General features: G+C 36.4%; 1 protein-coding gene across 1 annotated transcript in view; it reads right to left on the bottom strand.

Moving 5' to 3' along the window:
- The window catches only part of LOC142363111 (connector enhancer of kinase suppressor of ras 2-like), a 212,282-nt gene that overhangs the window by 84,362 nt on the left and 112,797 nt on the right, over positions 1-15,123 (bottom strand). The window contains exons 7-8 of the mRNA XM_075435506.1: positions 8,793-8,852; positions 3,888-3,956 (exon numbers count right to left, since the gene is read on the bottom strand). Of these exons, the coding sequence (XP_075291621.1) occupies positions 3,888-3,956; positions 8,793-8,852 (129 nt within the window). The remainder of the gene's footprint in view (positions 1-3,887; positions 3,957-8,792; positions 8,853-15,123) is intronic.

The following is a 15,123-nucleotide window of genomic DNA, read 5'->3' as shown; positions in this document are numbered from 1 at the left end:
TTCAAAAGCTTACTCCTCTCACAGTTTCAAAACAGATAATGACTATTCTCTTAAAATGGACTTCCTGATGGAAAGAGTCAAACTTGAATTGAAATTACAGGTTTTGTTTTTAAAAGAAAAATAATCAAATAAACATGTCCTCAGTTTCATTTTCACCTAAGTATGAATGAAAAATGAGCACAAGCCTTTTAAAAAGAGTAAAGAGCTAGTTGGTAATGGCCACATTAATGTAGCCTCATCTGTATTATTGTAGCACAGGAGTACTGTCCTATTCATGAATGAGGGCTTTCACCGTGCAGCTCTAACTCAATGTTAAATACGCAAAATATTACAGCTGGGAATGTAAAGACGTTGTTGAGGAGGGTCATGCATTATGATGACAAATTGGAAGTGCTCATATTATCTGGTTTAACAAAAAAAAGCTAGGAGGTAATTTGACTGCATCCTGAAAATACCTAAAAGAGAAACCTGCTCTCCAATCTAACAGCTAAAAATATATCAAGATCAAAGGACTGGAAGCTTGTGCCAGACAAATGTAGACTACAAATAAAATGACTTCTTATTTCCCCAGCAGTGAGAATAATTAACTACCAGAAGAATTTATTACAGGTTGTGGGAACATCAATGAAAGTTTTAAAACTCGAATGTTCTTATTGAATGAATGAATATGAATTTATCTATAAAATACATTGGCCTAGTTCAGTCAAAATCAGATTAAATAATGCCAGTAGTCAGTTAAAGGCCTGGAATCTATTAAGAGAGATCCATACTTTCTTTAATCAGGAAAATGTTTTCACTGTTGGTGACACAAAATTGCTATATCTAACCATCTTCATAAAAGATTCTTTCAAGACACATTGTGTTGAATCGGAGTTTTATTTGGTAGGCTACCAAAATTCTACCAAAACTTCCATCTTAAGAAAATTTCATCATTAGGACAATAAAGATAACATCTGTGGGATGAGGAATCTCTAAAGCATACAAATATCTGAAGAAAGCATATTTCTGGCTCTTTACAGTATATAACTTAACCTGCGTATACATTTTAGGAAAGCATGGAGCCTCCCTTACCAATGAACAGGTAAAAGCAGGAATGAGAAATAACACTAACACCTGTATTTTTAACACTTAGGCTTTTAATGCTTTAAGTAGAGTCTCTATGGAAAACTAACATGAGACTGGAGACCATGGATTTTAGCATTTACATACATTATAAATAATATTTTAACTATCCCATCAAGTATTTAGGATACTAAATGTCATAGTTTGCCTTTTCACACGGCAATGCTAAATGCTTCATATTAAATACGTTGAACAGAATGATACATCAGACAAATAAAGAAACACTCCACTTATTTCAGCTCCAGAACAAGGTAAGGGGAAAATGCAAGCCGTCATAACTGGCTACAAATCAATGTAAACCTTTGCTGCAATTTTACTTTAGAGGGAAAGAAGATGTGACATTTAACTTAAAAAAAGCAGATAAAATATTGAATAAAAGTAGAAAGAGGGAAGGAAAGAGGGAAGCAAGCATTTAACCTCCAGTCCAGAAATGGGACTAATGGTAGAAATGTCACTATCAACTACCAGGCAAGAAAAACAGCTGGAGAACATCGTGAGAGAAGTGAGAAGTACAAAGCAGCTGAACAAGCGCACTTTGGTGAGGTATGATTTCAAACTGCTGTGTATTTCTCTCTTCTACAGTTGGTGAGCAAGACAGTTTACAGCTCCGGAAAACCTGTAAGACCACCACAGATATGCAAGCCTGTCTTTCCTCAGGTTACTCACCTGCCCCCCAGTCATTAATTTCAAATGGATTACACGTCATTTTATGAGCCGATCTTGCTAGTATTAAAATATTATATACATGAAAATTTAATGAGCTGTAATGAAAATAATGGTAATTATAAGCATGATATTGATCATCACAACTTGTGACTACTTGGGTGAAGAAGGAATACAACCAAGTGTAGTTTGCAGCACGATGTACCAGAAGTGACTTAAAGGGCAGACTTGAAGATCAAAGAGTTACTTAAAACCTTAAAACTTCCAGTCCATGCAGGGAAGAGGGTTGGACATACACCTCAAACATGCAAACACTCAATATTACCATGTCTGACTTTCCAAAGTCACAGTGAAGACAGAATGAGACTTTCGCAGCCATTTCAAAGGAAGAACAAATTTCTGAAAGAAACAGCTTGCCATTTCTCTCTTTTCTTAGCTTGCTATAAACTTCAGCATGAATAATTAATAGTGGGTTTTTTTAGAAAAAGGTATTTTATGCCACTTGACTCAGCTGTTGGTGCCGTGACCTTAGCTGGAAAGGGATTGCAAGTATCCAACACCTTGGGCCTGTTGTAATAACACAGGTGGAAAGAGTTGCTATCCAGAAAGCCAATTCTTGAGTAGCTGAATGAGAGGATTTCACTTATGGGAGTAAAGATTAAATCGGGTCTGTCACTTGAAGAGTATGTTTGATGGAGGAAGCCAGTCTAATACATATTTCAACTTGTAACTATGACAACTCGCAGAACCTCTCTAATATAGATAAAAGCTGTGTGTGCATTAACATTTAAAGCGTAAATGAATAAGTTATACTTCTTTTCAAGAGAAAATATTTGCTCTCTAATCATGAGATTTTAATATTCAGACTTTCATATTTCCACCTCACAAAAAAGACAGACAGAAAAAGATTTCTTTATTTTACTACTGCTGTATTTGGAGATGGGGTTTGACAAGACAAAGTTAAATAGCTAAATTATAAGCACTTTAGGAAGTTATCATCATCATTGCCACAATGCTACACGCGCCTAATAACTCATAAATAGGAGTGTTCCTTTCACCTATCGCTCCAGAACACTGCTTCTGTTCTTCTACAACATACAATTTGATCTTTTTTAAAAAGAGACAGCCTCTATAACTCAAAATAGCACTGGGACAAAATTTGACTGCTTTTTTTTCAGTCTTGATCAACATAGGGACTAACACCAATTACGAGGCAGCATCTTGTGTCATCACAAAATAGCAAGAAACATATAATCATTGAACCTTGGATGAGGCTCTGATAGGCTTTTAGAGATCAATTGCAAATAATATTAAAAATAAATAAATTATTAATTCTTCATTGAAGTCACATGCATTTTCAGTCAGGATACAATTCCATGAATGCTGCAGAAACATTCCCACATTTCCATATAAAATGAAACGTAGTTTTGTGTACATAGAGAACACAACACAGCATACAGCTGTTCAAGAAATGCCATGGTAAGCACGTTTCAATGTCTGCAAATCATGTACCGCAATACATCACGCTCAGCATACACTTCTGCATACACATGCTTATGTGATTTTTAAACAGATTAATACTTTCACTAACTTTACGAAACTGCTCATCTCCTGAAAAAATAAATCTGCATGCAAGAATGAACAAAAGCAAAATCTGACGGGTTTCTATCAACACTTTGATCGTCTACACTATTTTTTCCCCAACAGATTCAGAGTATATGGCTGTTATAGCACTTCTGCATTTTTAATCTGAATCCTGTATTAAACAGAATGCCAAATTCCGTTCAAGAGAAGGAGTTAAACCAGCTGTCATATCCATAACAAGAAGTCTAAGCACTTCAATGAAATATTCTGGGATCTCCTTATATAAACAGTATGACATTAAATAGCAGCCATGCAAAATGTATATTTGGCTTAATCCTTCTGGGCTGGTTACTGACTCCACTTGTGACTTTTCTTATTAATCATAAGCAGTGGTTATGATATTTTAAAAGACATAAATAATAATCTAGTTTGGCAAAGTTACCTGCTAAGAAGAATTATTACCTTTTTAGCAGTTGGAATAGGCATAGCCTGCAGAACAGAATTTCCAAAATACTCACCACAGTTTGATGGTTGACCTGGATGACCTCATCACCAGCATGGATTTTCTTACACTGGTCAGCAGGAGACTAAGGACAAGAGATAATAATTAACCTTACATGGGGGGTGTGGAGTGGGAATGGAGAGCAGGAATTAAAACAATGAATGCTGAAAGAGGCAAGGAAGCTGTGCCCAAAGAAGTATTATTGCTATCAAATAACAATAATTGTTCATATTTACAAAAACTGTATTTATAACAAACTATGTTTTTTCTGGTTATGGATGACAATTAGATGAAGTTATCTAGAATCTCACTTCCACTGGTGGTGAACAGCCTTTCTGACTGGTTGAACTATTTTAGCTTCTTTACCTCTCTGTGGGGAGTATGAGCAGACACAGTCTCGCCGGGAATACCCTGAGTGAATTCACATCACATAGAAGTAAATCTGTTGAGTCAACAAACACTGAGCTTGCCGCATGGCCAGGGACAGGGCTGGACCAACCATGCGTGTAACAGAGAGACAGGTGTCTCGGTCCTTTATACAGCAGTTTTACTGCTTAAGTGCACTGATGATATCCTGCAAATACACTACAGCTCCAGCACTTCCAAGACAGTACTGGATCAGCTATTCGAACGCAGAAAGTGGTAATTTACAAATTGATAATGTCGGTGGCAGACTAACTCTTAGGGAGATTTTATGTATATATACACACATACACACACACGCACTATTCCTTATATTGCATTCACATAATTTTGGGATTGCTGAGGTGAAATACTCTCTTACTCTAAACATGACTACTTCTGATCACATTAAAATAGATTAAAATCCATTGAAAAGGCACTTGAACATGGTCAACTGTTATTCAGCAAACCATTTTTAAATGCTTCAGTGAATCCAGATCTTAAATCTACAAGTCAAATCTGCAAGGCATGCAGGAGATCAGCAGTCATACTCAGGGGTACAGAACTGGAAATTCATGGCAACTTACTTGCATTGTGCACTAGCTTACAAGAGTGTTCTACTGACACAGAGTACACCAACTTGACATTCAAGATAAAATAACCAGAAAAGAGTTAAAGAGCTGAGATACCACCCTGAGAAATAAATCACAGTGGAAGTTAGCTATTAAGGAAGTAGACCAGATAGGAGACTTGGACAGGGTCGAATGCTTACTGTACTTGTTAGATACGGAGTCTGAGAGAGGAGATACGGAGTCTGAGAGAGGAGAGAAGAGATTGTCCCATCTCAAACAATGCAGAAACGTTTAAAGCAAAATACTCTTCAAGTAACAGTTAAAGTTCCCTGTCCAAGTAAGCAGACTGCCAAGAAAGGCAGAAAAATAGCCACTTGCAGCTACAGACAGCGGCCTAGCTCTAATAGTGTGGAAGTTAGTAACAGGAAAGGAGTTATGATATCAAAACTTAGTTCAGTTCCTGGATGCCTTTTGGTGCCAGCCTATAACACAAATTGCCCATGGCACAATAGCCAGGTACACATGTGAAGGAAGAAAAGATTTATCTGAATGAAAGATGCCTTGTAGAAGCTTATATTCATGATCTTACTGTGTACCAATCAAGACTTGCAGGAAACAGGCAAAAGCTCTCCGGCTGGACTGTCTTCACCAACCACAAATCCCACCCATCATTTCCATCCCTTTTGTGGATGGAGATTAAAAACACAAGATAAACAAATAAAAGGAACAAGGACAAGAGGAAACAACACAACAAAAAGCCACATCACCATTGGGAAGAAAACAACTACAATTCTGAACAAAATGCCAAAGCGACTCATCTATGAGGAGGGCAAATCACCCTTCAACGGTCAGCACCTGCTGACTAATCAATAGATTCTGCAGTCTACACAGCTGCTGGAGAGTAGTAGGAGACATCGTGAATTATTCAGTCAGGAGGAAAAAACAAGCCAACAGGGCAAATAGCCAATATTTGACACAGTGATTCCAAGCATGTTATAGGTGCATAGTTTTTACCTTCAGCCCACTGCTTGCTTATCATTCCTAACCTTGTTCTGCCCAACCTCCCCAGCACAGGCTACGTTCCAGCTCCTCACCTACTTGATCTCTACTTGTTCTTTCATAAGGGCTTCTGTGTCTCCTGTAGCAGGGAGTCCAGCCCTGGAGCTGCTCATCGCAGCCAGATATCAAGTCCTGCCATCTGAGTCCTTCTGCTCTATAATAAACTGGATTTTACCCACATATTTCATAGGATGGTGCGAAGAACTACCTAGCTGCAGAGTCAATTTCTCCTTTTAGTGGAAAATTGCGGAATTTTGGCAGACTGCTTTTTTGCACAGGCCTAAGCATGTAACAGAAAGATATTTCCAGATTTCAATGTGAATGCAAACTTGATTTCTTTAAACAGTGAATGAAAGGTAAGGAGGAAACTGAAATCAACACCACCATTCATAATATTCAATTTCAGCTGATGTTATTTGGAAAAGCAAAGGCCTGGTTCTTTCTTTTAGCTGCTTTCCTGACTTTGACGAGGCTGAGCTAGCCAATATCTTTTAAAATTAAACACTGGCTCTGAGGTGAATTATTCCTTCAAAAGGAATGAAAAATCAATTTGCTGAAATGCCAGAAATTAAAGGTCTTGGGAGATGGTTTATCTGCACATGTGATTACATTTCCAGCAAAAACTAAAAAGCAACTTGCCATGGTGGTGTCTTATCGAAAAGTTTTGACATCTAAGATTTAGTCAAAATACAACCAAAAGTTTTAGTGTCTGTCAATTTAGTAACTCCTCCTGTTATTTTCAATTATAAATATGTAAATATTTTCCCTAGGAACTGCATTATATTTCTAAAATGGATTAGAATTACAGTAAAAACTAGATTAATAATATCATGCGTAATTCAATCTATGAACAATACCTGTTGCAAGATAATCAAGATGGATCATTCATAAGTTTCAGGACCCAAGACACACATACAGTTATTTTAAGACTCTTAAATGCTGCCAATGGCATTAATGTAAACAAGCAAACAATTTAAAGTTTAATTTGCATTAGACTTGTCTTCACAACTGTGACACACAAATCATCAGGCTTGTCATGGGTTTGTGCTGCCTGAAAGCTGAGCGACAAAACGGCATGATGCAATACTATCTCAATATAAATAAACCAAGTCAAAAAAAATATCACACATGAAGCTCCCCCATATGGGCCAGCACACCACTGACGCATGCCAGCAAGTGTTTACATCTTTGGCTAGCTGCACAGTGCTAATTTTATGTTCCCTGGGTGTCAGCATTACATAATTTCAATATTAGCTTTATAAAATCTAAACTTGTAATTTATCCAGCTATACACTGTTAAAGAGATCCAAGATTGAACGAAAACAGTGTGACTAAAGCACTATGTGAAAAACAGAAGGCATGGGTCCTATTATGAAGTCTGTCACAGTAATTAGATTGCAGCAGTTGAAGTTTATTTTTTCAAATTTATAATTATGAATTGCAAGTTAAGTAACAAGAAGGATATTTAGAAGTTACTTCATTATTCTTGTCACGCTGTTTAGTTTTGTTATGATCAGTCATACTGATTTATGTGCTGCAGCATTTCTGTGTGCTTTTGGTTCAGATTTGCCTGACACTTCTGGGACTACAATGAAAATTATAATTAATACATTTTTCTTGGTCTCTTCTGTATTTTTACTACAGATGATTGAGAACATGAAAATACAATGGTGCTTAACTCCTCCTAATACAATTCTTTCAGGAATGGTTATTTTCATAAAAGAACCTTTTATACATCCTCACACAATAGTCATTTGGATTGTTAACTAACTTGTCTTATTACCATTGTCAAATTATCTGTCTCTTTCCATTTGCGTACCAAAACCTGTTTGCTCACTTCCACAACTTCTCCCTTAGTGGTAGCCCTGTCAGTATTTACTGCTAGCTTTGAAAACTTTCTGGTTTATCAAAGATTATTCTGTAACCTGTCTAATATCAAATATAATATTTTAAGGTATCTTTCTCCGTTACGCATGGCTTTTACATCCACCCATACTGCTGATATTCTAACTATTTTTTAAATTTATTATTTTCCAATCTGTTTTACTGAATTGCTTAGGCATACAGAAGTGACTAATTTTCTGTGAGTCAACCCCAGGACAGGCATCATCTCCAAAAGTCTGATTTTTCTAACATTCTTTTAAAATTAATTTGGTAATTAGAACAAAAAAAAAAAATCACAAGAAAATTACTGTCCATTCTAAGAAGAGAACAAAGAACTCTTAGCAAAATGTATTCATCATTGTATGACAATATTTACTCATTGCGTAAAGTAATCTGACTGGGCATACTAAGGACTGCTCAGATGACAACTATGCTTATGAGTAACTGCAGTTTTGTGACTACTCTGGTAAATATAAACACCTGAGGCAGATTTTTCTTTTTTTCTTGTTATATTACTTCTCCTGTTTGGTTGACAAAAGAATACTTTCTTTTTTTTTAATGTGAACCTGAACTGTCCTATGTTCTGAGATTTATCTAAAATAGAGAAAAAAATTAAATACAACAGATATTATTTTAGACTAACGATGATGCTCCTACATGAGAAAAATTTACCTAATATAAAGGAAAACACTTTTGTGCCAGAGAGAACATATACATGAACACTATTAGAAAGGTGTATTGGCAGAACTACTGAGGATAGAAGTTCAAGATTTTAATTTTATTATATCATTAGTAATTAGTCACTTCATCATAGATATTTTTCTACGTCTATTTGGAAGGGTTCCAGGTTTTTATAAAGGTAATACAATATATGTATAGAAAAGATAAAGAAAAAAGTATCAATAAAAAGTAGCTTGATTTAAAGCATATTTTCATATTACAAAATGCACTGCAAATATACAGAACACACTTGTATGCATGATACATGTCTCAAAGAAGTTTACATTTTCAGTTGTTCCTGTGATTACATGGAGTCCATCATACGTTGATTTGATATACATTCCCTGAAAAAGGAGCAAGAAAGGTAATTAATATTTGTAAGAAACAAATAAATGATGTTCGGATGATAAGCAAAATAGTATGTTCATTCCAGTTTAAGGACCATAACATTTGAGCAGACTAGAAGAAAGCATGGTCAATTAACATTTGCAAATTTAAGTTAAACAAAGATGTATCAAGACCCATTACAAACAGCATAGTTTTCTCTTTTAATGCTTTTTTCATTCCAAGCAAAGTTTTTTGGTCAGAATTCAACACTGAGCATCAGCAGAAAAGCTCATGCCTATTCAGTATTTGAAATACTTAATATGACCTGTTTTTATGAGCAGTGACATAAAATAAGAATCAAAACCGAGGGTGTGAACAGGAATAGCCTTTAAACTTCAATGCATCTTCAGAGAGTTACTGATTCAATAATAATAAAACCACCACTGAACTCAGAAAAGACATCAGCCAGTGCGCATACTGCCAATTTAGGGAGAAAAATGGGCTTGGTGAACTAACAGGAGCTTTGTAATTAGTCCAGCAAGAATTTTGCTTCAGGGAGGCAACTGACATGATACAGAGAGACAACCTAAGTAGGTATCTATCTAGATGTACACACAGGCACACAGAGCCGTAAATGTCAGTGAGACTCAATTGCTTGTATTCTTGCCTCTCAGGAGTAAGGTCATAGCTTCACATCTCTCTATAAAGTATGGTTATCCATCAGCTTTGAAATCTAATTAATCTAATTGGTACATTATAGTGCTGATTCATTGTCCTTTCAATAATTCTGCATCACCTTGTGCTGTCAAAATGGAAGTTTAGAGCCCCCAGCAAGAAGAAAGAACATTTTATTCACAGAAACCAGTTTCAGAACACTAATGAAGATCTTCAGGCTAGGTGTGTACAGAAACACACACACACACAAAAAAAGTAAAAATACTACAAAGATCACATTGCTCTCTACAGCTACCTGCGAAGGGTATAGAGAAGATGGAGCCAAAGTAATTTTGCAAGTGCACAGTGGGAGGATGAGAAGCAAGGGACACAAGTTGGAATTCAATTAAAAATTTTTTTTTTTTTTTTTTCAATTTTTCCACTAAGATCATAAAACACTGGAACAGGTTGGCAAGCCTGTGGAATCTCTGACTCAGAGGTAATCAGAACTCAACTGGATGAGGCCCTGAGTAACCAGCTTTAGCTGGATCTGCCTTGATTTGTCATCCTGGGAAAATGTGACTTCTAGTTCAATGCAAACTAGTTCCATTTCAACAAGTTTTAACTTTATTTACACCTTCAAAGTAAAGACTGGCTAAAACTGATAAGGACGCTTAACTGCTGCATAAGAAACTCCATTTTAGATTTTACTCACCATGGCTACTTGTTCACTTAAATGAGACTGCTTTATAAGCTATCTCATTTGTAAACAACAAAGATTTCCAGACTAAATCTTGGAAGTCTTGAAATCACTTTCATAAAATGTGATTAGTTGGAAGAAGCAAGTTTCTGGGAGTCTTCCACTATCTCCTTTAATGCAGTTGATTTAATTTTATCAGTGCTCGCTGCTCTATCGTTTCTGTAGTGCCTTCAACTGTTGTTGACAGACATCTGATTCTCTTGCTTTTTGCCAGCTAAAAGCCATGAATGAGAGCGCTAGATCTTGAAAAACCCTGAAGGTTCTCACTGAAAATGGGATGTTGCACCTCCATTAAAAATCTTAAATAGATGTTTAAATCCATCTAGCATGTGTTACGCTGGATTTCCACAATCAATTTTTAGCCCAAATGTTACACAACTTTGCTGCATCCATCACAGACGCGTTATTTTAACACAGTCGACTTCAGTAGCATATTTCCAGCCATGCTTTTAATATCAAATTTAATATCACAGTTCTAACATCCTACTTGTTTTGACAACATTCATTCCCCGCTTAACAAACCAACAGACGTATTTTTAAGGGCAAAACAGAACATAGTGCTAAACTTTTCACTAAGTTTTGTCCCATATTTCTTCATAGAGTTCTTAAGCTCTTGTTAAGTATTATTGGAACAAGTCAAATTACAATTTTATCTCTTAACATATGCCATCTGAGAGACATAAAAACTGACTAATCACCAACAATTGCTGTACATTTAGCTATTAAACATTAAGTACACAATACACAAAAATGAACAATTTTAGTGAATGACTCATAGACTTCAAAATATCCAAGACAGAGCTTTCATCCTTGTTTTCCCAAAAGAAAAATAATGAAAAGAACTTGTTTCTTCTTGACCGTTACACTAGCACTGTATCTCCTTGATGTATCTGTGTTACCTGAAACCCCTGAAAGATTACACTCTATCTAAAAATATAAAAATTACTATATTCTTTTTTATTTTATATAGTTCAGAATGCGATGTATTTTACATAAAATTTGCATATTAGTATTACCTGTTAAATTACATGTATATATTTTACATATCTATCATACATAAAATAGCTCCAAAAATATTTTTCCACGCGGGAGTAAGTTTTGAGTATAACACTCAAAACAAAATTTAAAGTATTCTTAAAAAGAACCTCCTGAAAAGCATGCACCAATTCTGAAAATTTCTGTATTCAGTCTATGTCATCTGTTCTAGAGGCCAGACTAGAACCGCTAGTTCCCTGCTTCAAATCACTCTTTCCAACCCTGTAAACATTTTTCCCTAAATATGAAAAACCCTGTCCTTGATATGCTGACTGTCAGCACTTCGCTTTCCTTTCACAACAGATAATGCAGTGTGTAACACTGTGTGCAGTTCAGTCCGGCTCTCGATTGCTTTCTGTGGTAGGAAGATTCTTAGAGGACAGTTTATCCTTCAACATGAAAAGATATGGACAATCAGAAAAATATTGTTTCTAAAGGACAATCTGTGTCAACCCTACTTTAGTGACTGGTGTGCTTCACCCTCACTTCCATCCTCATTTTCCTTTTTAAAATCAGCGTTTGTAAAGAGAAAGACTAGAATCTCCAGGCATATTTTAAGAAATACTGGCAAAGGTTAGCAGAACCCCTCAAAAGTTTAAATTGCTCGTATAAGTACACAAAGCAGCTATTGATATAAGTGAAAGGCTTTAAGAGGATTACTTTCATCAAACTTCCAGTGAAAAACGAAAATCATCTACTCTGACTTACAAGGAAATGTCCAAAATTGCAAAACTTAGTCATTTAGAGAGCTGCTGATTCTGTGAACATGGAAAAAGCACGCAAGTATTCACAGTCTGAATTAGACAATAGAGCTGGACCTTCCTTTCAATTTAATGCGCTATTGGCTATATTTTTGTTTATTGTTTCATTCCATTTCCACTAATATCAACATTTTTTGTGGCTGAGAAGCCTAAAAAAATGGAAATACATTCTGAAAAATTTACTGTTAGATAACATAAGTTCCAGGCAAATACTGATTTAATACAGCAGTTGAAGAAATGAAGCAGCTAGCCTGTTTTTTCCCCAGCCCAGATGAGAATAACAAGTAGGTCCTGTTGTGACAACAGCTAACATTTCTGAAACTGTTAGAAATACCTATCCGGCTTACAATTATTTTCTATTTTACATGTGACTTAAAGTAGTCATACTGATTCAGCATATTCAAGGGAGTCATATTCTTCAGTACTTTTATATAAGCCTAATCTTTAATTAATTCGTAAACTAATTTACTGAGAGGACCCACACATCCGCTATTTTGATCCTGTTAACCTCTGTTATAAAATCTGATGGAAATGAAGATATACTCTTGTAAGCTAATTATTCTCATATAACTCTTTACACAAACTGCTTGTAAACTATTTCATAGATTTCACTCATATGAGCTATCAAAGTAAAATAGCAAAAAAAATCAGGCTAAGACTACGTAAGAAGAATATTTTGTCAGTGGGTTTCACAGACAAAAAGGACATGAATGAGGAAACTTCTAAATCCTGGAATCCATCCTAGGCTCTGAATTGGAGACTTTCAGTGGGAAGTGGTTCCCCATTCCACATACCCCCCCCCCCCCCGCACCCCCCCCCCCCGTTGTCCTTGCCTCCCTCTGTCTTCTGGTCCTTCCCCTTCAACACCAATGGCTGTCCCTCTCAAATAAGTTCTGCTGCCTATTCAGTCACCATAACACAAGCTTCTTCCCTCGCTGCCCATCAGCTCTAGTCTCTGCTTCTGCGCTCAGTACTCAAAACCCAGTCTTCCCACAAGCTTTTTCCTCCACGTGTCCAGTCCCAGAATCTGCATCCAGAGAGAAGGGATGGAACTCGTCTGCTTAAACAGTGATATCCAGAGAATATTCAGTCACTTGAAAGTAATCAAGAACATGCATAGATTTGGCAGATATGACAGAGAACCTTCTGGAGTGGCAACTGAAAGATGGGAATCTAAAATGGTACCAGACATCTACATCTACGCAACTGAGTCCTGCTGTAGAGGTTTCTCCTACCTCTTTCCTTCCACTCAGTTATTGCCCTCTCCACCCGGCTGTCTTCCCTTCTGGCTCATGAAGATCCATTCTCCTTGTCTAACCAGTTCCAGGGTTTTCCTACCATACACTTCACTATCGAATCCTATTCTGTTCTTTCTACCCAATTTACTCAATCATACCCTCCTCAATTCCCAATCTTCTGTCCTCTTATTGGTCTATTTTCTGCCCTTCCAAGCAGAATTTCACAGAGTCCTTTTTCAAAATGATTTCTCTCTTTTTTTTTTTTTCTTCAAGAATATTCTCATTCTAGTTTCTTCTTGAATCCCACCAATAATCTCAGAGCACAGAAGAATGACAGACTATACTCCTTATCTCTGGGCAAGAGTTCAGTATTCTCATTCATTCTGTGAGTGTTTATCGTTCTTTCTTATAATCCTTTTACTAAATCCTACCTAAATAGAAACCCACAGACAACAAAAAAATTACAGTATGAGAACCTTTATATGTCAAAGCATGATGGAACTTTGTCAGGTTTCTGTAAGCCTTTAAAAATAGTCTGAAACAGTTAGATTAACACCCTAACAGTTTTAGGACAGCCAGGCCTATTATTTCCACAAAAAAGTTCCTTTCACATTCTACGTTTTCTTCTCGCATTCTCTGGCAATTCCTTTCTTGTAAAAATGGAAAAGATTGGCTTCAACACCTTAAATTACAAATTCCACATAAAGAGAAGTACTATTTGAAAGGGTAGCTGTACATTAGACAGATGAATAATCCTTAATAAAGAAGGATCTTTGCATCTGACAGTTTGTCTGTTGGGTTTTTCTTTCCTCCCATGATACACAGCTGGTCTTATAAAAACGTTTATTCCCACAATCTTTGCTTCCCTTAAATTCTTAAATGAAACAGGAAATATTCCCTCTGCAGAAAAATTAACAAAGCTGTGGATGCAAGCGTTATATATCTTAATGAAAGTATGACAGATTACACTGCTTCTATCAGCAGTAGGAAGCTCAGACACAAGAGAAAACAACCACCAAAAAAAAAAGGTGGAAGAAAGAGGAATAAAAGTGATATGGCATCTTCCAGAAACAAAACATGCCACAGACATCAGAAGATACCAATAAAAATCCAGCAGCCTGACTGTTTAGAATCTCCTTCTTAAGAGTAATCATTCATGTCAAAGAAGATTAAAATTGCATGTCACGCAGAAGTATCTGTAAACATATGTACAGGACATCAAGTTCAGAAGAGAAAAAAAAATTCAGGCCAAATGAATACTGTCTCTAATACAAAAAAAAAATCTTCCACTAATGACAATCTGTGATCATCCAAAAGTAGTAGGAGGAGAAAAACACCCCAAACTTCAAAAAACCCTCCATGCTCATGCCTTATGGACAGTCTCCATATCTATCACCTCACTTAAAACACTGGTTCTCTTAGCCTGCCTTTGTTTATGTGACAGCAAAACTCCTCCAAAGCTGGCTCTGGACTTAGTCTGAGCTAATTAATAGTAAGGTTCACACGGCTTTTCACCTACCCTCACCCTCAAGGACTTAGTAGCAAACATAGGAGCTGCTGGGACTCCTAAATGCAGAACTGGGTCTAAGGACTTTGAAACATAATAAATTCCACGGGAGCAGATTTTTCAAATATCTCATTTTCCAGAAAAATCTTGCCTTGTACTGGAAATGGAAAATATATGGAAGGTGTTGTAGTATTTGCCACTGAAAATTCAGTGCCAAAACAGGGAAAAGGAGGAAGCAATTGGACTGGTACATACAACTGTTACAGCTTGGGAAGAATGGAGATAGAGGCAAAAACGCAGAGTGTTTCTGGAAGCCAGCAAATGCCTGCAGAG

The sequence above is a fragment of the Opisthocomus hoazin genome, chromosome 14, assembly GCF_030867145.1.
Source record: "Opisthocomus hoazin isolate bOpiHoa1 chromosome 14, bOpiHoa1.hap1, whole genome shotgun sequence".
NCBI lineage: Eukaryota > Metazoa > Chordata > Aves > Opisthocomiformes > Opisthocomidae > Opisthocomus > Opisthocomus hoazin.
This window is presented reverse-complemented; position numbering and strand designations above follow the sequence as displayed.